This window comes from Ochlerotatus camptorhynchus, unplaced genomic scaffold, assembly GCF_037179485.1.
Source record: "Ochlerotatus camptorhynchus isolate MF236.1 unplaced genomic scaffold, CSIRO-AGI_Acam_v1.1 ptg000433l, whole genome shotgun sequence".
Lineage (NCBI taxonomy): Eukaryota > Metazoa > Arthropoda > Insecta > Diptera > Culicidae > Ochlerotatus > Ochlerotatus camptorhynchus.
In genome coordinates, this window is record NW_027040919.1 from 2,452,221 (window position 1) to 2,476,666 (window position 24,446).

Genomic DNA, 24,446 nt, shown 5'->3' on the forward strand with positions numbered 1-24,446 from the left:
CAGAGTGGTTTCTCGCTATGATAGTTCTTTTTGTCCAACTTCTAGGCACAGGGCGGAATGAGATGGATATGTTGCTCCCATACTGAAGTTGGCAAGCGCACTCTCGGTTTCACTGGTAGGTAGGACGGAACAATTTCTATGTTTCCCTACTATAACGGTTCCCATACAGAACCTTAGGCAGTATTAGAAAGATTTAGAAATTAAATCTACTTCCGTTCGAGGGTACAACCGACATTTACGCTGATTCACATGTGTTCTGTCCCGCAGGAATGTAATGAAGAGTGATTTGGAATTGAGTTGACCTCTTATTTCACTGCAAGTACCCACCCACTTATCCGGCTATCGTTAAGCCAACGACACTCAATAATCCGACAGCACGGTCTCCTATGAAGCTTTTTTTACATTGTTGAATTGGTAACACTAATTAATTTCCACATACATGTTTTAACGTGCACCATGCTAAAGAATCTTAAAGGTAATTTCCACAGCTTTTAGAGCTGACTAAGGAAAAAAAAAGTAGGCCGCGCTGAAAAACTGACGTGTTTTGGTTTTGCTTCAGTTTTTCTTTTGGGATTTTAATAAATTTTAACTATTTTCTAAATTCTTAATTCTAAACTTTTGATTGAATCGAATTTGGTAAGTGCTGACACCGTTAGATAAACAAGAGAAGGATAAATAAGAGAAGTGTACTGCGTTTGTCGTGAAAAGCTTTTTCTTCAACGAGACGGTGCTGAATATTGACAAAAAATCGTCAATTCCAAGCGCAGGGAGTAGGCCATTCAAACAAGCTCTATCACAGTTCGGACCATTTCATATTGATCACCGGCAAGCAATTGGGATCACATGTTACCATGGCTATTTGGATTAAAGACATTATGCTGCATTTGGGAGATCCATTTTGATTCAGTTTAGGAATCACGAGAAGGCGGACTACCTTAGTAACAGTTCAAGCTGAACAGTAAGCAACCAAGCTGATTATTGGTTGATTTAAGGTGTACAAAGCTGATTAACATCAGGCTGAATATATACCCAACTAACAATTTTCACAATGTAAACGCTTTACTCATTTCATTGATACAGCCTCAAAATGTATTCAAATATTTAACGATATGAGGCAACCTTTACTCAACCTCTGTTGGGTAGATCTTTCGGACCTCGATAGAGAATCGCACTGTTGTTGTATGCCGAATTTTTTCTTCTTTTGTTCTGACGTTTTGTTCCCGTGGCCGTGATGACTGACAACCGATGACGTTTCTGTCTGATCCCAGTAGAAAAGATGTGCCGACCGCAGGTTTCGCGTAGGCCTTACCAACAGTGCTGCCGGTATTGGTATCATCCCCCGACCCGTAACGTACTTAAAGTTCCGCTACCGAGTCAACGTTACCATCTGCTTGCACCTTCAGCACTGCCAGTTTTGAGACTGAACGCCGGAACACTCCACCTGTAGACTGTACCAATGCTTGACGGATACGTCCGTCACTTCCCTTTATTTATCACTGACAGGACGCGTCCTCTGGTCCACCCGTTGCGCTGGTTCTCGTTCACTATTAGCACCAGATCGTTCACCTTGACTGCTTCTGCTTCGCCAAACCACTTGGTCCTTTTGGCGATCGATGGAAGGTATTCCATGACCCACCGCCTCCAGAACTGGTCCACGAGTTGTCTGGTCATGTTCCAGTTCGTACGGATTATCTTCGTCGGTTTAGTTAGTGCTCTTGGAGGTTGGACTGCTCCGAACTCTTACTGATGAAGTGGTTTGGTGTTAGCGCTTCTTGATTACAGTTCTCCAGAGGGATAAATGTGAGAGATCTAGAGTTCACAATTGCTTCCGCTTCTGCTACGACAGTTAGCAATGTTTCGTCGTCTGGATGCCAGTCATTGCACAGCGATCTTACGAGGTGAACCCACGCACCACCGAAGTGCGGAGCAGATGGCGGATTGAACATCCACTTGGTGATCGAGTTCGTAAACGTTTCTTGGATTTGTTTCCCTATGGCTACAATCTCCTCTCGTAATTCACGGCTTGCTCCCTGAATTTTTTTTTTTTTTCATTATCTGAGTATACTTCGACCGGTGACCCCCAGCGCGCTACGAACCGGCGAACGGCCATCTTGCAAGACTCTGTGGATAGCGAGTGGACAACTTCTAAGTGGACTGCTCTCACCGTCATGCTCGTGAACAAAGCGATCCACCGTTTGACGCAGCTACGGCCAACTCTGACCTTCATGGGACCGAAATAATCCAACCCAACATAGGAGAACGGATGCACTGTGGCTGCTAACCGAGCAGCTGGTAGCGGGGCCATCTCTGGGGTAGTTGGCACCGCCTTGCTGATTTTGCACGCTTGGCATTCTTTCGCTACTCGACGAACTACCACACGCAGGCTGGAAACATGAAAACGCTGACGAACTTCGTTGTGAACGGTCTCCTGGTTGGCGTGTAGATATTTGCGATGATACCAATCTACAAGTAGCGTGGTTATCGGATGCTTGCGTGGCAGGATAACAGGGAACTTGAAATTATGCGTGACGTACGGGACTGCTCCGATGCGACTGTCAACCCGCATTACACCCAGCTCGTCCAAGAAAGGAGACAGCTTGTAAATCGGGTTTGTTCTCTCGATGTGCTTCTTCGGATTCTTCTGTGCCAGCTTCAGCACCGCTACTTCTTCTGGATACGATGTTGCCTGTGTTATGAACCAGAGACTGTTCTCCGCTCGCTGTAGTTCTTCCTTCGTTAAGCAACCGGAGATTGGCGGTTGCTCCTTGGATCGACGGCGGCAGTTTGCTACGTAACGATGAGTATATTCGATTGCTCTCAACAAGCGTTCCCATTTGGAAAAGTTCGTCCAGCTGATGACGTCTTCGACAATTCGCTGATGATGTACCAAGCAGGGCCGCAACTCTTCGTCGGTCTCAAGCGGTTTCATAGACGTTCTCTTCGGCCATTCTGACTCTGGTAGATACAAGAAATCTGGACCCTTGAACCAACGGGACTGGACGTCGGTTCTGGGACCTCTTCCCCCACTAAGTGGCTTCATCTGCCACATTATGTTGTGTAGGAATCCATCTCCACTCTGCTGCTTCCGTCTAGTTCAGGATCTCTCCCACTCTGAAGGCCACGAACTGTCGGTACCGGTGATGTTGCGACTGAATCCAAGCCAACGTTGCTAACCTTGCTCCCAATAGCGCACCCATAAGCTCCAGACGAGGAACCGATACAGCCTTCAGTGGTGCCACTTTCGCTTTAGCCATCACTATGCCTCCTCACTAGCGTCCGTGAAAACATGTAGCTCCACTGCGGCAGAGAATCCTGGAAAGTAGGCCCTGGGAAGTCGGATTTGGCTAACCCTTTCAAACAGTGCGATCCACCTACGCCAGCGAGATTGAATCGCTTCAGTCACCTCTTCGTCCCACTTGGTTTGCTGCGCCAGGTGTCTTGGATAATCATCCGTCCCTGAATAGTAATGTGCGACAACATACCTTGGGAATCGAAGAGACTCATGACACATCGCAATATGTTCCGCTTCGTTGGAGTAATGTCGTCAAGCTGCACGTCGGTGGCGAAAGCTAAAATATCTTCTTCAGGTAACCAAAGAAGGCCAAGAACTCGTTCCGCATGATTCTTCGTATCAATGGTTATCGATTTCGGTTGTTTTTGTTTTGGTTCCCCGACCCGTTCCAGAAGTGTAGACGAGTTCGAGTGCCAATTCCGGATCTCGAATCCACCGCGTGCGTGTACCTCCTTCACCTCAAGTGCAACCTTGATCGCTTGCTCTTCCGTGTCGAAGCTATCTAAATAGTCGTCTACGTAGTGCTTCTTCAAGATTGCTTCCGCTGATTCGTGCTCCTTCGCGTTCAGGTTCTTGATAAACTGCGCTTGACTCGGAGAGCACGTAGCACCGAAACTCCCTACATCCATCACGTATACTTTGACACGCCCAGTCGGGTCTTTGCGGAATAGGAATCACTGACTGTGTACATTTTGTCGCCGTATCATGAATTGATGAAACATATGTCTCAAATCTCCAAACCAACATGTCTGGTCCCTTGCGTAACATCGTATTTAACGACACACCTCCTACCTTCGCAGCTGCATCCCAAACCAGCCTGATTAGTCCCGGCTTCTTAGGATTTCTCACGACTCCCAGTGGAAGGTACCAAACCTTGTCAGGATCGGCCGACTTCATTTCCTCTGGTGTTAGCTCGTGAATATAACCACTTTCCAAATACTCCTCGATCTGCCGATGGACACTGTCTCGCAGCACAGAATCTGTACTCATTCTTCGCTCAAAGCATTCCATGCGGCGTATGGCCATCGGGTAACTATTAGGGAATTCCACGCAGTCGTGTCGCCATAACAGTCCTGTCTCAAACCCTTTCGTAGTCCGTTTTGTGGTTTCCTCCAAAATCCGACGGGCACGCTTGTCTTCCGCAGATTCTGGGACTTTATCTGCCGAAAATCCCCCCGCTTTCGACCGTAAAGTGGCGCTCAACAAGATCATGTAACTTTCGATCTGTTGTCCCCTCTTGGCGCTCGCAAATGTGAAATTTGCTGCCTTCCTTTGGTCCCCTGCATATCCATAAATTGACCAACCCAGTCGCGTCTTAGCGGCCAAAGGATCGCCTAGTTGAACCGCCCCGTAGCTTCAGCGTCGTAATCAAACTAGCATTGTTCGAGCCAATCAATATTCCGAGAGAAACCGCATCGTAGCTGCTGATAGGCAAGTTTCCTAAGTGTGTGTGTTGCCGTGCCAACTCCGCATACTTCAACGTCTGCTTCGGAAGGTTCAGACTAGCGACCGTTCTTGTATCTATCAAGGAAAACCGTTCGCTTTTACCAGAACCAGAAACAGTTAGGCAAACGCGCTGAGAGTTTGGTTCCTGCCTAGTTACGTTGCTGGTCCAAGTTAGACACAATGGAAGTGGTTTGCCATCATCGATTCCCAAACGTTCTACAATGGACTGCTCGACTAACGCAAACTAACAAGCAAATCTGGTGAACTTAGTCAGCTACTTATGGCTATTGGGACGGTTGGAACAAACTCTTATTGCATTTCCATTTACGCTTCTAAACAGCTGTTATCCTGCTGTTTAGTTATGTGCGACCTTGAAAGACGCTTATTATTCAACCTTTTCCCGGTTATTCCATAATCACTAAACAGCTTTCTCTTGAAGCCGGGTTAAATATTGTTTATGCTTTTTTGTTGGAGGAATTGCTTGAGTTTATTTTGCTGCGAGAATCAAATTAATCGCAGTTAGTTACAAGCACACCACCAAATTATTACCCTGCACCGGAACCTGGACCGACCGCATTGGCAAACCTCGACACTACTAACTTCGCTACGGCAACACTTTGAACTGACGTAAACAAATCTACATGACTTTCTACAACAATATCGCTGATTAGAGGCTTTATAATAGTGCACATGAATCTCTTATATCGACTAGTTACTTCAGCTTTGTAAAGGAGCGGAGTAAAAGCTGTAAAACTGCAAACGTCTAAAAATAAACCTAGTTGACTGTAAAAATGCTTCCAAAGTAGCGCTAACACATAGCGAATTCGTTTATTATTCAGTTCCAACCTGGAACGGGTATCAAGATTGGGTCTGCTTGTTTTCTGACAAGCGTCAGTTTGCTCGTTTGTTTTTAAAACCTAGCTCAGGTTGAGGTTCACACTGACAAAAAGTTCGGTTTCGCACTGGGTTGGAACTGGTGTTAACCCCGATAATAAACGAATTCGCTAACAGTTGATTAGCTGAGTACAGGTTGTTTAGTTGTCGAAAAAGCACTTTTGATATTTATGTTATTCAACAAGAGTGGTTGGTTGTGTAGATTGATGGCTTCTACACAACCAACCACTCTGAGTAATAAATTTACTTTATTAGCTTTGTTTTGCAGCTACAAATTGAAAGTTGATTAATATTTGCATACAAGTGACACTAGCGTTTATTGGCTGCTGTTATTCAGTGCGACTGATAAATTGAATAATGGTTGTGAAAAAGTTGAGTAAAGCTCTTCAATACTCTTCTGCTAGCTTCTGCTTGTTGTTGTATCTGTAGCTTTTTGTTCAGCTACTAATGATGGAAAAGTTGGGTAGTTGATTAGTAATGCATGAAGCGAATTGTATCCCCATAATCCAACCGCAATAAGTTAGCTGATCTAAAGATTGAACAAGCCTTATTTAAGCTTAACACTACTCCACAAATCAGTAGTGCACTACACATTTTTTGATAGCTTGATTTGTTTAATGTCGTCAGTATCTGTGTCACTCGTTGCATTTCCGGCATTTTAGAGCTTCTAAATTCATTGCCTGCCTTTCTAATTACAAGCAGTGGCAGCTGTAGAGACAAGGAAGAGGAGATTTTTAGGAATAGCTCCAGGTAGATGTGGGCTGCGACGACGTCGGAAGTATTAACATTAGTATTCCACTTGAGTTTCAGACCAAATTCCATCGTGTAGGAGCAGGGGTAACAGGTCCAGGAATCAATATCTCAATATCTAAGGGCTACTGGCCTGCTGTGTTCCAAGCAGAAGTCCAAGCAATTCTTTAAAGTTCTAAAATTTGCTTGCGTAGAAATTATAGACATTCGAATATCTGCATTATGTCTGATAGCCAAGATCAAGAACTGGGAAAAAAATAAAGTGGAGACCAATTGGAACAACACTCTCATTGCTAGGCAGTCGAAACGGTTTATTAATCCGAGCATTTCAATGACTAGCAAAATTCTTGAACTATCAAAGAAAGATCTCAGAATGTAATTATAATGTGAATTAATTAATAAATGTAAATTATACTATACTGTACCAATCCACCGCCTTTTCGAATAATAGCAGCAACTGGATGGTGGTTGTTTTGAAATCAGATGATTTTCCTCTCGAATACAGGATGAACATTGTTATGAAAAGGGACAGGACCTTCAGTTGGAATGCGTAATGCTCTCTGCAGAATGATAGTCATCTGAAATGGAAATGCATTTGGTATTGGTCAGCCCCTTAACGCAAATCATTCAAAACGATGATGTAAATAATTCTATCGAACGTCATTTGCTGCTCTGAGCAAACAAACGAGGTGGAAGCACTGCCATCGCTATCAGAGGTGGTACAAACACTGGTAAAGCGTTGAAATCTTTATCTATTTCATGGTGGATGAAGTTTCCAACACTACATTTTTTATCCATGATTAATGGCTGTTCATGGCTATTCAATATGAAAATGTAAACAATCGAATTTAATAATCTAATCTTAAGCATTTGCGAGTCATCCTATCCTTAAATTGTTGTCTTCTGAGCCTAGTATGTTTTACAGCCAATTTTCAAATAAATATCATCCTTTATTTGGAAGACAGTCATATGGATGCTCATCAGTGGATGACGAATTTAACCATAAGGAAATCATCCAAAATTCGTCAGCATATTGTTAAAAGGCTCGAGCAATACAATAATCAGTCGAAGTATTGCGGATGTTTTCGTTCAGTGCATTTCTTTGACACATAAAATGAGGAGCTGGTGGATTTTCCAATGTTTCGAGGGGTGCATCGATCAGCTTGGGACCGAAGAGAGTACCAGAGCTGAGACAAAAAGTTGAGCACATTTCTTCGGGACCTTCTGGTCTTTGAGTATTATTAGGTATTATTGTGCTTACCACACAATATAGAAATTCATGCATTGGTATTGACATCGAAAGCTCTCAATTCATAAGTGTGGAAGTTCATTTAGAACACTAATAGCGAATTTGTTTATTATTATTAAGTTCCAACCTGGATCGGGTATCAAGATCGGGTCTGGTTGTTTTCTGACAAACGTCAGGTTGTTAGTTTGTTTTTAAAACTTATCTTAGGCTGAGGTTCGCACTGACAAAAAGTTCGGTTGCACACTGAACAACGAATAGAAGATTAGGAATCACATATATGAAGACTAACTAACTCATTTTTCCTTGTTTCAAGATCATCCTCGGTGGACAAAGTCGACTCTTATCACTATCAACAAGGCATAAAAAGTAACAAGGACTAAGATGTGTTCCTTTGATTACTGAAAAATCCTGTTCCCCTAGTTTGAAGTAGTCGCGACTAGGAATCGGTGGTAGATCTTTCATCCCGTAACGTACCACGAAAAGGTGATCTACCCACGTTACGGAGCAAAGGTTGATTAATTGTGTAGGAAATCAGTTTGGCACGGCATTTGTGACCAGCATACACCTTCCAGCCGTATGAAACAGGTCAAAACAGTCCAAATCCACCCATACAAGTTGTTGTTTTGATTTTTTGTATAGCAAACTAGTGAATTTTTCGTGAACATTAACGGCAAAGAACTCACCAACACTGAGAGACCGTGAGCTCCTGCCCACCTGTGATAAAACCATCTCGAACAACCATTCAATCAATTCTGTGAAAACGAAATCTCACATGACCATAATTCGAAAAACCTCTTTCTCATTTGAAGCTCATCGTCACTGTCAATTGAGTCACTCACTATCATTTGATATACGACAGTGGAGTGTAGAAGAAACGCAGCAAAATGGTCCCGAGCAGACAAGTCGACCCGATGTCGGATCAATGCAAGACAAATCTAGGGTCAACATTGGGTTGGGGTTTGGTAGAAGTCAGGTTGGTGTCGGGTTGGCTTAGCTTTTTCGCCGGAATGTCGACCAGAGCTCCGTATATGTGTAGGTTACACTCAATTAGGGTTACGAGATGGTATCCTAAAGGAGGACATGTCCTCCTTTTTCAATATTTTTTCTACATCCTCCTTTTGCCCGAAAATGTCCTCCTTTTTAATCCTTGCATTTTTTTCAGTAACAAATTCATAAAAATGTTTTCAAAGTTATATGCATAGCTTATTTGTTTAATTATGTCGCAACCTCATCTTATCTAGCAAATGCCATTCGATGGTGGGACTAGGAGTATACTACAGCTGTCAACCACCCTACATTTGGTGGCGATCCATTTGGTGTATTTTAACTTACAGTGTATCTCAAAATTGAGCGTACAGCTGTCCGTACATTTCAGAAAAACAGCTGTACGAGCACAAATTAAAAAGATAGATTTCTAAAGTTCCGGCCGCTGGCTCATCAACCATTAATTGGTCATCGGTATAGTATTGGGCTTATTTGAATGAGTGTGTAAGAAGTTAGAGTTCTTTTAGAAAAACTAGATTTCTTAACAAAAACACATTTTCTTGAAATACAATGAGTCAAACATATTGAAATTTTGCTCATCTGTAGTCATAATAAAGATCTTTAAAATGCCGCTAATTTTACTAAAATCCGCCTACAACTGAAATTATGAATTTACTGAAATTACTCAAACTTCATACTGGAGGCGAACCAGCCCAAGGCTGAAAGCCTCCCTAATAAAGTTAAATAATAATAATAATAAACTTCATACACACTCTGCCAATAAAGTCCAAAGCTATACCGAAAAATCAATAAATAGTTGTTCAACCACCAGCCAAGATTTCAAAAATCTATCTGCTCACAGTCTTTCAAAAAATTGCCCATTCAGGTGTACGCTCAATTTTGAGACACACTGATTATTTGACAGATGGAAAATTTTCAAATAAACCTGGAATCAATTTTTGCAAACAATTACTCGAAAATCAACAGAGGGGTTTTCGAACATTATAATTTATTATATGCGACAGTTAGAAGATACTGAGAGGTTAGCACATATCATCGGCAAGAGACGTGCGTGTGAGAAAATTTGCGAAAAAATCTAAGGGCACCGGTGGGATTCGAACCCACAATTCCCATTCAGTACACGGGTGCATTGCCAATTATACAACGGTGGACCTATGGTCTACGGATGTATCTTCTAATTGTCGCATATAACAAATAAAAATTGACTTTCAGTCGCTAACCTAAATCGAAAATTAATTTGATGATAAATCATCACTATGGCCCGGTGGTCGGAGGTGAGGCCAGCAGCTCATTGCTCTATTCATACTGCATTGGACATCCCGTATCCAACATGTGTGATGTAGAACAGAGACGAGTTGTGTTTGTTCACATCGACCGATACTGAGTGGTTGCGGTACAAGCACATATCGTCGGTAATAGACGATTGTTGTGTATTGAGAACGCTTGCGCAAAAATACTAAGGGAGGGAAACGGATTCGAAACTCATATGTCATTAGCCAAATACATCCGTAGACCATAGGTCCACCGTTGTATAATTGGCAATGCACCCGTGTACTGAATGGGAATTGTGGGTTCGAATCCCACCGGTGCCCTTAGATTTTTTCGCAAATTTTCTCACACGCACGTCTCTTGCCGATGATATGTGCTAACCTCTCAGTATCTTCTAACTGTCGCATATAACAAATAAAAATTGACTTTCAGTCGCTAACCTAAATCGAAAATTATAATTTATTTTCGAAGTGTCAGTGAAAATTTATCAAATGGAACACAGTCTTAGCACCGACAAACCGACATGAATGACCATAGCAAAAACAATAAAATTTATGACCAAAGCACACTACTGACATCTGGCTCTGTGTTCGTGGGAAATATTTAGCTAAACCATGAACCCGCATGCAAAAATTATGACTTGGTTCGGGTCTGATCTATTCAGGACAAATTATTTTTATCTAGATCAAAAAATCGTATGGTTTTGACAGTTCGGATCACTGCACATTTAAATTGGACGTTTACGATTTTCGGACATAAGTCAGAATTAAGTGTCATGTCGGTTTGTCGGTGGTCTTACGCTGTGTTCCATTTATCTGAATTTTTACATAAATTTTACATTTCGAAAATAAATTATAATGTTCGAAAATCTCTCTGTTGTTGATGGTGTGATTTTCGAGGTGTTTGTCAAAATTGATTACTAGAAATAAGTCTGGTATAATAGCAGGTTTATTTGAAAATTTTCTATCTGTCAAATTGGTGGTGTTTGTCGAAATTGATTCCTGGGCTGCCAGAAATAAGACAGGTACAATAGCAGGTACATTTGAAAAATTTATATCTGTAAAATTTAAGTTAAAATTCACCAAATGGAACACAACCACACAGATTGAATCCAACATGTGTTCGATTTTGACGCTCTGGTTCTAATGGGGTTTTAGGTACTTCTGGGGTCACATTGCGAATCTCTAAACGAAAGAGTTTTTGTACAAACGCTTGTATGAAAAAGCTTTTCGTTTAGAGATGCCCAATGTGGCCCCTGTTTAAGCCGCTACCATACTGAGAGCGAAGAGGCACACGAATCGTGAAATCGAATGTAAGGAATAATAAAGGGTGATACGGTCAAAATTTGGTCAAGGGAAAACGCGTGTAAATCGGTGAAATCGTTTATTTAAAAAATCAAATTAAATTTCTTTTTCAAGTTCAATTAGTATAAAATTCAGGAAAAATATTCAGTTAGGCTTCCGCTTTTCCAAATCCGAATTGCCGAGCCTTACGCTTGACCCCTGCCATCAGATTTTGTACAGCCACCTTGTCCACCTTCTTCGCCGCAGAAAGCCAGTTTGCCTTGAACTGCTGCTCGCCCTTAGCAGTTTTTTTGGTCTTCTTTAGGTTCCGCTTGACAATAGCCCAGTATTTCTCAATTGGGCGGAGCTCTGCCGTGTTGGGAGGGTTCTTGTCCTTGGGAACCACCTGCACGTTGTTGGCGGCGTACCACTCCATGGCCTTTTTACCGTAATGGCAAGATGCCAAATCCGGCCAAAACAGTACGGAACAACCGTGTTTCTTCAGGAAAGGCAGCAGACGTTTATTCAAACACTCTTTCACGTAAATTTCTTGGTTGACAGTCCCGGAAGCTATGAAAATGCTGCTTTTCAAGCGACAGGTACAGATGGCTTGCCAAACCAGATATTTCTTTGCGAACTTTGACAGTTTCATGTGCTTGAAAACATCTGCTACCTTTCCCCTTCCTTTTGCCGTATAAAACTCCTGTCCCGGAAGCTGCTTGTAGTCGGCTTTGACGTAGGTTTCGTCGTCCATTACCACGCAGTCAAACTTCGTCAGCATCGTCGTGTACAGCCTCCGGGATCGCGCTTTGGCCGTCGTATTTTGTTTATCATCGCGATTTGGAGTCACTACCTTCTTGTAAGTCGATAGTCCGGCTCGTTTTTTGGCTCGATGCACGGTTGTAGACGATACACCCAGCTTATTTGCGGCATCTCGGAGAGAGAGGTTAGGGTTTCGCTTGAAACTACCGGCAACTCTCTTTGTCGTCTCAGCGGCTTCCGGTTTTCGATTTCCCCCCGATCCAGACTTCCTGGCTGTCGACAAACGTTCCCCAAACACTTTAATTACATTTGCAACGGTTGATTTCGCAACTTTTAGCGATTTTGCCAACTTTGCGTGCGAGTAGCTCGGATTTTCGCGATGCGCGAGCAAAATTTTGATACGCTGCTCTTCTTGCTTGGACGGCATTTTGACAACTGAAGAGTGAATTCCAAAATCAAAATAGGAGCAACATTCTACACACACACACACCTTCAAAATGAGGGGTGTTCAGGTTTTTTAAATGCAAAATTGAAAGAAATACGTCAAGTTGATATTGACCAAATTTTGACCGTATAACCCCTTTATCAATAATAGAACGCTAAGCGCACCTCTTCGCTACCAATATGGCAGGGCCTTTGAGTCCTATGCTGAATCAATGGTAAAATTAACAGGTTGCTTAGATGATAAAAGTTGGGATGGTTTTAAGGCTGTAAAGCTGTAGTTTTCATGCAAATCAACTAGACTAGATCATTTCCAAGTATCAAAAATGAATTATGAAAGCTAGTTTGATGCATTTTTCAGAAGTCCTCCTTCAATGTTAAGAAAGGGAATCATTGTCCTCCTTAATCTCCAAACCTCAAATGAAATGTCCTCCTTTTCAAGTTTTTAATATGGTAACCCTACACTCAATTGAATGATATCAAGCGTTTCTCAAATCAGAATGATTCATGCCTTTGTCACATGACTAAGCAAATGATATCACCCATGCGAAGAAGGTCCCCTTTGATAGCGTATAGCTGCTTTTCTCATTTTCATCAAAAAATTTCAATTGATTTTGAGAATTTACAGCACTGCTACTACGTCTAGTCACACCCAACTAGCATCATAGCTTTAAGGTTCAATTTACTTTGATGCTTTTTCGAAAAATTCAAGAGCAGTTTTTTTCGACGCATTAGTTCAGATTGCAAAATGCTCGCACTATTCGATTCCTTTTGCTATTCTACACAAAATGACGCGAGCTTATAGCAATCTGAAATAATGCGTCGAAAAAAACTGCTTTTGATGTTTTTGAAAATGCATCAAAGTAAATTGAACCTTAAAGCATTCTTGAAGTCCAAGTCCAAGATGGGAGTATGTATAAGTGATCAAGTACTCGCAATCCGCTAGTGTTGATGAGTTATTTGCCGTTAATGTTCATGAAAAGTTCACTATTTTGCCATAAACAATGCCAAAACAAACCAAAATGCCGACGGATTCGGACAAGTTGGACCTTTTTCATACGACCGAAAGGTGTATGCTGGCCACAAATGCCTTGCCAAATTAATTTCCAGTGCAAATGATCAATCTTTGATGTGATTTTCGCGAATAAACCAACACCCTGCAGTGAGATTCAGCTCTTGACGGTGCCGAAATCATCAGCAGCGCTGCTACTCCAAAACAAATTTAAGCTCCAATCAAGTAACTTTAAATGCGGCAAGGTAGCAACAAATGTAATACCATTAAAACCATACTTAGTTTCTCGCAATGGCCAGTTAAAAATGCATTTAGTTGCTTTCGAATTGACGAGCACAATTTGCGTGAATCATGCTTAACTATAACGAGAATATATAGAGAAAAATTTCTCTATTTTCCGCAACGCAGTGCGACTTGTCTTAATCTTAGATGAGAAGTAGGAGCTGTCAAATTAGCACCAGAGCACCAGATAAATTTTTAATTAAACAAACTAAAACTTCTTCCATGTCTGTCACTTTTGTATAAGTCATGGTCTACAAGACTACAACAAAATTGTTACAATGACAGTGACTACAAATTTTCTGACTTCAAATTTTCTGTCGAACTTTCCTTAGTATCAACATATGAATATTGAAGACAAAAGAAACGTAATTGCTTAATTATCTTTTCTTTTTCTCTTTTTTTCAGCAGCCACTTCAAGGTGGGTGCCGTGCATAACCTCAAGTAATCAATCCGAAAAAAATGATATTTACCTATGCAAACCAGAACTCCAATCCCGATCACATCACAAGCTATGTAAAGTTTGTACCTCGCATTATGGGGTTTATTAGACATGGTTTCCTTAGCTTCCTTCCTTAGATCGATTATTCGTAAGATTAAATACCTCAGCAAGGGCAATTATGAGCAAACAAGCCATGCACAGCTTATCATTAGAACTAAACCCACAACCAACAAATAAGGGAGCAAATCCACCATTTTCCCCAAACACAAAAAAGAGCAAAATCGTAGCAACAAAGTACATATAGAAAAAGCTTAGCGCTTCATTCCGACCCAGACTCCAGACTCTGGCAAGACTAAACTAGTGCCCAGCCCCAACAAGTTCCAACGAGCCGGCCTCGCACAAAAAGCGCCAACAGCAGAGTTGGGCTTGAGCCCAACGTGGCTCGGATTGGGCTCCCCACTATCGTCACGACGTTCCACACCTTCCCAAATATGGTTACCTATTCGATATTCTCTCTCCACCAAAGTTGTTTGTTCCATAAAAGGCAATCTCCACACCGTGGTTTGTTGTTGTCGGCTCTGTTTCCCATGATATGGGGGTTGATGAACTACGCGATGGCCACAGACCGCATGGGAAAGAATAGCAAAGTCATGCACTGGCATGACTGAGAGTTGCTTTTGTGGTGTGCTTTTAAAAGGGTAAATGGCCCTATCTGTGATTTTTCTTCATTCAGTGTAAAGTTTTTTCTAATTTGTGTATTTTGGTTGCATATTACTTAATTGAATAAAAATCCTATACAATTTGTAAAAAAAATAATAATTGGCCAACATTTGGTACCATTGCCCTGAAAGGGGGGCTTTTATAAGCCGGTGGGGCCGCTTAATCTGTCTCCCCGACAACATGAGCTCCCATTCAAAGATTGAGAAATTGACCTGCACTACGACGGAATACTATCAGTTTTATTACGCAATTCCGTAGTGTCTCATTGAGGGATTCGGAAAATCTGGGGATCCACCGCATGTCGGTAGCGAACCGGTCCTCATTCGAGATTTGACAATCACCTCGTCATGACGACCGTCGTTGCTTCGCTGGCAACCGGTTTCTATACTCCCTCGATCGATGGTGACAGTCGCTGTGAGTCGAATGACGTCACCTGAAAGTCCTCGACTTCCGAGAAGTGTTTCGCCTATCATTTCCGAGACCCCGAATCCATTGAGCGGTAGTAGTAATGACCTGAAGTGGCAAAGACCAAAACCAAGGTTTTAACAGGTATTGTAACGGGATCTCAGCAATCGGCAGAAACCACGGCAACCGGGGGCACTTGTTTCGCTGCGTCCGATTTCAAGAAGTTGGCGCGCAGTCCACCCTTGGGGAACCCACGCCCTCGCCTTCATGAACTCCCGATACTATTTCGTCAAATTGTTCTTGTTCTACTACGCTGCCATTTTGTGATAGGGGCAAAATGGATGCGCCCGCTACCCCACGGCGATGATGCGATGCGTTCGGTGCCGGGGCTGCGACCATCTAGTACTAGAGTGTCTTGGATCGAACCGATCCGGCAACGGCTGCATCTTTTTTCTAACCGGAATCATCGAACGAACGCAGCAACATCAGCGGAAACAAAAATGGCTGTCTGGCTGCCATCGGACCGACAACACACCGGAGCGCAGCCTATACTGTACAAAATATGGCGGCAAGTATGGCGGCTCTCGACAGAGGACAGGACAGACATCTTTGAAACCGCAGCAACAGCGGTACTCGCGTGATTCGAACCAAACAGACAGAGACGGTGCCGATTTTGCGTCCATTATTCTCAATCATACCGAAAACGGTACCAGGGCAACATGTTGGCTGCATCCGTTTTGGGTAGCGCGCCAAGTTTCACCGTAAACACAAACATCATAGCATATACCAATCTTGGGCTGGTGTGGCAGGGCAATGAATGAAATCACCCAACACCCGTCCGAACCGTGCGGGACCGAAGTCCGTACACCTGTATAATGTATCGGAATGGAAGTGGATTTCGGTTCCGCACGGTACCTACCCGAAGATGAAAGGCAAAATCAGCAAACAAAACAAAAAACACTTTATTCTCGTTCGGAACGATCAGGCACACAGAGCCGTCGTGGATGAGTGTCCGGCATGCGTGCGAGAAGGTGAAACAGCGAACAGCAGATAGTAAAGCAGGTAGGGAACGATTCATCTACTAGTCCGACGTTGCACTCGGTAAAATAAGATACCGAGCATCTTTTGTTCGACGTATTTTCTAAACTTATACAAATTCACACAAATTTAATAAATAATATCTAAGTAAAATTAGGCATTATATTCAAATCGGCACACGTGACTACCTAACTAACATTTTCAGCTTTATTAGCCAACTTTTCCAGCGTTTTGCTGTAAAGAAACTGAAAAAAAGCTGCAAATACAGCTACAAGCAGAAGTTGGCAAAATAGTTTTGGAGAGCTTTTACACAACCATTATTCAATTTGTCAGTATAATAGCAGCAAATAAACGCTAATGTAACTTCTATGCAAATATTAATCAACTTTCAACTTGAAGCTGCAAAACAAAGCTAATAAAGTGAATATATTGTAACCCTCGTCCAGGATGACAATTGGGTTCTTTAATTTAGAAAAAATTATCGGTTTTTATATATTATCTGAAAGTTGTTTGTTTTCTGAACACAGTAATATTTTTTTCTAGCCCACATACTTTCATCTCGATTTTTAAATCAAGATTTAAAGCAAAATAATAACTTCACTGTTTGGCACTAAACTGACAGCTCGCTCCCATACAAAGTGACACCGAGGTGATTTTTGCAAATGTAATCGTTCTTATTTAAAATAGTTCCAGTGTACCAAAATTGATGAAAATTTGGGTTTGGGTTCCATTTTTAATGCAGATTACGAATATGCATATAACCCAATTGTTGCCCATCCTTTTAACGTGTTTGCCATGAGCGTGTGCCTTGCCTGATATGATTTGTTTTTGTTTTGGTCGCACACTCGGCAACATACTCACCAAACTACTTTATTTGTAAATATTTTAATTTGTTGTTTTCATCGTAGATTTTATTCGTGTAGGCTTGTTTTTAGGATTAGAATGTAGCGTAAAAATTACCGTTTTAAATTGTTTCGCGTTCAGAATAAAGATAGGTCCCATTTCTCCTCCCGCTGCAGCATAACATACGAGCGCGGTTGCAGGAGAACGATGGTGGTTGTTGTATTGTTGGTGATTGTGGATAAACGGAGAAGTTACGAACCACAGAGTGTTGGATGCGTTTTCTACCCCGTCGATATAGTTCGCCCGGAAAAAGTGAGTTTTGTGCCATTTTCGAGGCGCGCATTCGCTGAAGGAATAATACCCAGCATCGCCGGGAGTGTATCAGTGTGGTTACGCGAATCGAAGCCAACCGTGGTTCGGGAACTGAGGCACATAAACCAAAGTGTGTGTTAGTCTAATCGTAAATAAATGTGTTTCGCGTAATGTGTATTTAACCGTACGACACGTGTACTTAGTGCAATAAACAAGAAAGGCCCCGTTCATGGCGACTTTCTGCATACCTGCTCACTAAGTTGGCGTCAATACCCTGAGAACAAAGGTTCAGCCATTGCGCATCTCGATCGATTATCTCAACCCAAAGGATTCAGCCATTGCACGCATTGATCAACTCTCGACTTTACAATCGCGTCATTTGGACTTTTCGGACTGGATTTCAGCGCAAGAGGACTTCTCCCAGGTGAGTTGAACCACAACTATATGTCCAGCCGAAGCTGGCATCTTATTCTTGTGCTAATACCGCTTTTCGATTTACCGGCAATCGAGCTTTGTCTGCTGCATGTTCTGGTTGCACATCTACGTACTGCAATCGATAGTCATCACTTATTGGAGGATTCCAACGTCAAGATCTACATAGCATATACCTTGCTGACCAACGTGATCAAAGCCTTGGTACCATTTTGGCACAGGCAATGCCCGTCGTCCACCACCGAAGCCACTACGTCATCAGCAAAGACACCGTACTCGTCTTCAACCAAACGGATTGAATTTTGGAATTTTTCAACCCTGAACGTTCACCGAAGCATCCTTAACTAATCTGTGGGTTCCGGATTACGCATAAGAAAGAGTGGCCAAGGTTCTCTTGATATTACATCCTGAATTTCCTTTCGACTCCATTGATCCCTTACCGAAACGAGCCGTGACGTCACATGTGAGCTGCTGCGACTGGTGTCTTATTTCATCGTTTGTTTTCCCATTTGGGAACAACATTATTTTCGACCAGGTAAAATACAGAATTGTATAGTATATGCCTGGCGAAGCTAGGATAAATCGCAGCATACTACACCACTGTCTTCTTTTCTCGTGTGTGACGAACAACCACTATGCAATCCGCTGTCGGCAAGAAACCGCCATCCCTCAGAGCACTGAAGATGATGCTGAAGGACACACAGTCATGCTTCAACGACATCCTACAGTTCGTATCGGTCCACCACAAGGGTCAGCAAAACCGAAACCTATCGTGAAAACAAGCTACGGTTCGATACAATCGTCTGGGGGGCGGTGCGTAGCGTGTTCAGCGAATCATCTACTGTATCAATGTGGAACTTTCCAGCGACTATCGGTGTCGGAACGAGACGCATTTCTCCGCACTCATTCGCTTTGTCGTAACTGCCTAAGGTCGGGCCATCTTGCTAAGGATTGTCAATCCAAATTCTCGTGCCGAAATTGTAAGGGAAGGCATCACTCTATGGTCTGCTTTAAACGCGAAAGGGACTGTAACTCGAAAGCTTTGGATACTGCGAAGGACAGAAACTCGTCCGCTTCCAACGATACTCAAGCGTCTTCGTCCTCCCAGGTGGCAGCTCAGATTTCAGTGTCTTATACAGCGCATAACATCGGATCACAAATACTATTAGCTACTATGGTTCTCATCGTAGAGGATGATGATGGTAACCCCATACCAGCTCGCGCTCTATTGGATTCGGGCTCAGAGAGTAACTTTATTACCGAACGATTAAGTCAGCGTTTAAAGGTGGATCGAAAACGCGTCGATGTATCAGTAACCGGCATCGGACAGACAACGACAAAGGTGAAACAGCGTATTCAGGTCACGATACGATCACGGGTCTCTGAATTTTCGCGGGTATTGGGTTTCCTCGTCCTTCCGAAAGTGACTGTAAACTTACCTACGACATCGATCCGAGCTGAAGGGTGGACGGTTCCACAAAACGTTCAGTTGGCAGATCCCTCGTTCTTTGTGTCCAAGGGTGTGGACATGGTTCTCGGCATAGAAGCCTTCTTCGATTTCTTCGTAACGGGACGAAGAATGACTCTCGGCGACGAGCTACCGGCATTGAACGAATCGGTATTCGGATGGGTGGTGAGCGGTGGGTTATCTACGTCCTGTCAGCCACTACATGTCAACTGCAACATTTCAACGTCTGAAGAGTTGGAGGCTCTCGTCGCACGGTTCTGGACTTCCGAAGAGATTGAAGCACACACTTAGAAATAACTATTTTTACACGAGACGTAATCCATCTTTGACGTAAAATATGGAACGTAAACAAACATGTCATGTAAAATTAAGTGTTCCTAAACCGAAGCATATGCAACTCGACAAAAAGTACGCTTGATTGAATAGATTTTCTCGTTTCTTTCAACTGACTCTTATGTCATTTGGGCCGCTTGCATGTGTCGGTCTCAGGGTACGGAAATTTACATGACTTTTTCGTAGTGTGCAACACACAACTATTCCCAGGAAGAGGCTCGCTGCGAGGAGATCTACGTACAAACAGTCAAGCGTGCAACGGATGGGCGATATACTGTGTCTCTGCCAAAACGGGAAGGATCAGTCACGCAGTTAGGCGAGTCAAGGGATATTGCCTTTCGTCGACTACTAGGTACGGAAAGAAGGTTGGCAAGGGACGTTGACCTGAAGGCGAAAAATATATCATTCAAAGACAAATATCTGCAAACGGGGCACATGACGAGGGTGGAAGAAACCTCTCATGATTCGGTCAAGCGATGCTATCTCCCGCATCATCCGGTGGTGAAAGAGGCGAGCACCACCACCAAGGTTCGCGTCGTATTCCACGCTTCATGCAAGACATCATCGGGTGTCTCCCTCAATGACGTGTTACTAACGGGGCCAGTAATACAGGACGATATACGAGCAATTATCCTACGCAGATAATGCTCGTAGCGGATGTCGAGAGATTGTTCGAACAAGTCAACATTACCCCAGAAGACGCTCCCTTGCAGTCTACACTCTTTCGTTCTTTACCTGCGGAAGAAGTGGCTACATTCGAGCTCAACACGGTCACCTACGGGACAAAATCGGCACCGTTTCTGGCCACACGTACGCTAAACCAATTGGCGATGGATGAAGAAGGACGATTCCCGTTGGCGGCCAAGGCAACAACAGAGGACACGTACATGGACGACGTGATAACAGGATCTAATAATGTCAAGGAAGCGGTAGAACTCTGGAAACATTTGGACGAAATGATGAGCAGCGGTGGATTCCGGCTAAGAAAGTGGGCGTCAACATTCAACATCCCAGTATTTGACTCAACGGAAGAGTCTAAACGCCGTAGTCTGTCGATAATAGCAACTCTGTTTGATCCATTGGGGCTGGTCGGAGCTGTTATCACAACCGCTATACTGTTTATGCAGCTCCTGTGGACGTTGCAAAATAAGGATGGGAGCAAGCTGGATTGGGATGATCCACTGCCAACGACGGTGGGTGTGAATTGGTGCAAATTTCACCTGCAATTACCTCTGCTCAACGAAGTTAGGGTCAAACGCTGTGTCATTCTTCCCGATGCAGTTACATTGGAAATTCATTGCTTTTCTGACGCCTCAAAGAAAGCGTACGGTGGGTGCCTGTACATACGGAGCCAGGACTCAGAGGGGAAGGTCGCTATACACCTGCTGACGTACAAATCCAGAGTTGCACCTCTAAAGTGCCAGACAATCACGTTCCATCAAATTATCGGTACCAGCCTTCTTTTGGACGGATTCGACCTGCGTTCTGCGTTGGATCCAGGCCACACCAACAACTTGGAGTAACTTCATTACCAACAGGGTGGCAAAAATCCCGATTATAACGGAACAAGGAGAATGGCGGCACGTCCCAGGAGTACACAACCCGGCGGACCAGATCTCCCGAGGAATCCAACCTCAAGATATTCTCTGCAACAATATTTGGTGAAATAGAAAACGAGGAAATGCGTCGCACGACAGTTGCAGTCATAGCCTCTCCAGAGGCAGAGTTCATCGAGAGGTACATCGAGAAATTTTCGTCCTATTCGGATTTGATTGAACTGCAATCTTGTTACGTTTCATGAAGCTATTACGCACGCCAAAAGAGGAACGTACGTCAGGATTTCTTACCGCCGAGCTACGCTGTGCAGAACAGGTACTAGTTCGTCTTGTTCAACGGAAGGCATTTTCGAAGGAGTGGAAAGCGCTAGCAAAGGGAGAATATGTGTCAGGACAATCCCCGTTACGACGGTTTCATCCCATGATTTCGAAGGACAATCTCCTTCGAGTTGGTGGACGATTAGAGTACTCACAGGAATCGTACGAAACTAAACACCCCATGGTACTCCCAGCTCATCATCATTTCACACGACTCGTTCTACGGCACTATCACGAACGGCTACTTCATGCAGGACCACAGCTGCTTCTGAGTGTCGTGAGGCTTCGATTCTGGCCACTTCGTGGAAGATACATGACAAGACAGACGGTACATAAATGCCAAAGATGTTTTCGAGCGAGACCCACAGCAATACACCAGTTCATGGCAGCCAAACAGTGAAGAAGGAGACGCTCGGCACAGACCGTTTCTGGAGCCAACGTGAACAACCGCCACCGCCACCGTCGTCGAAGGGCCCTGCCGTGGGACACCGAGGACAGCGAGGAGGAAGGGAAGGTCAGAATTTAGTTGTTAGATGTCTTAAATTTACTTTCTTTCTTTCTCTTTTCTATAATTTTCACCAAAATCCGAACGTCTTTGGGGGAAGTACCCGGCCCGCTTACTCATTTGATGACTTCTACAGAACCGACTACTCTTGCTAAATAACATAAACATCAATGTGCGTTTTCAACAACTAAACAACCTGTACTCAGCCAATAAACTGTGTAGGCAGAATTTTTAAAGTCATCTAGGTTTTTTTTTTTTTGCTTTATTACAGAGACTTTCAGCCATTAGCTGGTTCGTCTCTTAGTCATCTAGGTTTATTTTTAGATTCGTGCAGTTTTACAGCTTTTACTCCATTCCTTTACAAAGCTGAACCAACTAGTTGAGAAAAGTGATTCATGTGCACTATTTTAAAGCCTCTACTCAGCGATCTTGTTGTAGATTTGTTGATTATTATTTTTTTGTAAAAAATAAAATAAATGTTTACATTGTATTTTTTTTTTCTTGAAAGGCACAATACTTGTCCGCAAACTTCGCCAAAGACTCCATCTTGATCAAACAAATCGTTCGCGAGATATATGTTTACGTTACGTTACATTTGCGAATGTTCACTTCCATTGCGTTCAATGAGCACCATTCAAGAATAGAGTCAATGTCCAATTGGAGAGCGCAGCAATCCACCATAGAGGTGATTATACGAAAGAATTTCAGGTCATCATACCATACATAGACATTCCGAAAGAACGACGAGAACAGGTTTGCAGAGTTTGATGGCGATTCAGCTGTTTCTCCCTGGTAATGAAAATGTTCCGCTTCCGATTTTTCACATAAGCCCAAAACAGTTTCGGGTCCTGTTTCAGACTTGCTTCAGTGCGATGGATGTAGCTGCGAAAGCATTGCACATGCATTGAGTTATATTCGCTCTCTAAAGCACGCAGCTCAGCCTTGTGCTGTTCATTTCTCGACCGAAAGTAACGTTTCGTTGCCCTGCGTAGGTGATTGCGGAGCCTTTGGAGCTCATTGTTCCACCAAGGTTGCCTTTTTCTGTGGACGTCGACCCACTGATTCAAAGGCATGACTTCACTGATGAACCCATACAGCTTGGTGTAGAAGATCGAAACGGCTTCATCAATACTGCAATCAACTAGAAGGTTCTCCCAGCAGACATTGCTAATCATTGAATTCAAAATAGCAAAGTCACATCGATTGAAGTCAAAGTCGAACGGACAATATCTCCTCCACTTACAGTTTCAATCACCAGCACTAGTGGGTTATGATGTTGATCAACACGCAGTAGCGATCACGGAGGCTCCATAAGCACGAGACCATCGGTATCGCTAGTGAAAACCAAATCCAGGATCCTTCCATTTACATTGGCATAGTGATTCATCTGATACAGACCATTGGCAATGAGCGATTCAACCACAGTAAACTCCTGCAATTCATCATCGGAATCCCAATGCAAATAAGGCAGATTATAGTCACCTACGACAACAAGCATATCACGATTACCGGCTTGTTCCAACAGCCTTTGAACGCATGCCCAGTGCTGTTAATACAATGCATTGTTGCAATTGGGTGGGATGTACACTGTTTCGACGAAGAGCTCAAAAGTGGCTTGCTTGATTCGGACCATTGTTTGCTCTAAACACTCACTGCCTGAAATCGGGACAGCGGCACAATTCAAAACATTTCTGGCCCTGATCAAAACACCTCCACCACGTTGGAATAGGCTTGTTGCGGCGTTGCGATCACAGCGGTAGATCATGTAGTTGTGCGATAATTTCGAATTAGCGATATCGGGACCGAGCCATGTTTCGGTAAAAACTACTACATCGTAGTCACATTCCGATAGTGCTAGGAAAACTTCGTTAGTTTTGGTGCGTAGCCCGCGTAAATTCTGATAATAAAGTGTTTGGTTTTGCTGTAGAGCTGTTGATATTACGGAAATATTGCTGTGGTAGTGTTTCGGACCTGTGAGGATGTAGTTTCGATTAAGGAAAAACCGTAGTTCGTCTGTGGAGGCACACCGATTTGTAGGGTGCCCGGTTTACACGTTTCAATGCGCAGAGCAGCATAAAAACAAACTTAATTTTAGAAAAATCGTGTAGCCATGACAAGAGGTTTGATATCAGAGTAGAATGGCACTTTTTCCAAGGTCCTTGTGATAGCATTGTCGGTACATCAAGAGGATGACTAGGGATGCTAGTATAAGGAAGAGTGCTGAACGCTAAACAATGTTTCGAGTGGGCAACGTCTAAAGAAGCGTTTATTTTTGCAACCAACAAACATTATAAATATGCTGAAAATGTGCTTCAGGAAAGATTTGAAGATTTTGAAACAATCCTTGGAACTAAGAAATATCACGAATTTATCCCCAAAGACGAGCGAAGCA

General features: G+C 43.1%; 1 protein-coding gene across 1 annotated transcript; it reads right to left on the bottom strand.

Annotated features, from left to right (window-relative positions):
• Positions 1–1,706: 1,706 nt before the first annotated feature.
• LOC135711490 (uncharacterized) lies at positions 1,707–3,049 on the bottom strand. Its single transcript, XM_065234343.1, has 2 exons — positions 2,165–3,049; positions 1,707–2,030 (listed from the first exon to the last, which is right to left on the bottom strand). Exons 1-2 carry the CDS (start codon positions 3,047–3,049, stop codon positions 1,707–1,709), a joined length of 1,209 nt encoding a protein of 402 aa, XP_065090415.1.
• Positions 3,050–24,446: the final 21,397 nt, after the last annotated feature.

Excerpts from the sequence above, each read along its gene's own strand:
- LOC135711490 (XM_065234343.1), bottom strand. The coding sequence starts at position 3,049 with ATGTGGCAGATGAAGCCACTTAGTGGGGGAAGAGGTCCCAGAACCGAC. Across the intron at positions 2,031-2,164 it reads CTTTGTTCACGAGCATGACG|GGAGCAAGCCGTGAATTACG; the intron begins GTGAGAGCAGTC and ends AAAAAAATTCAG.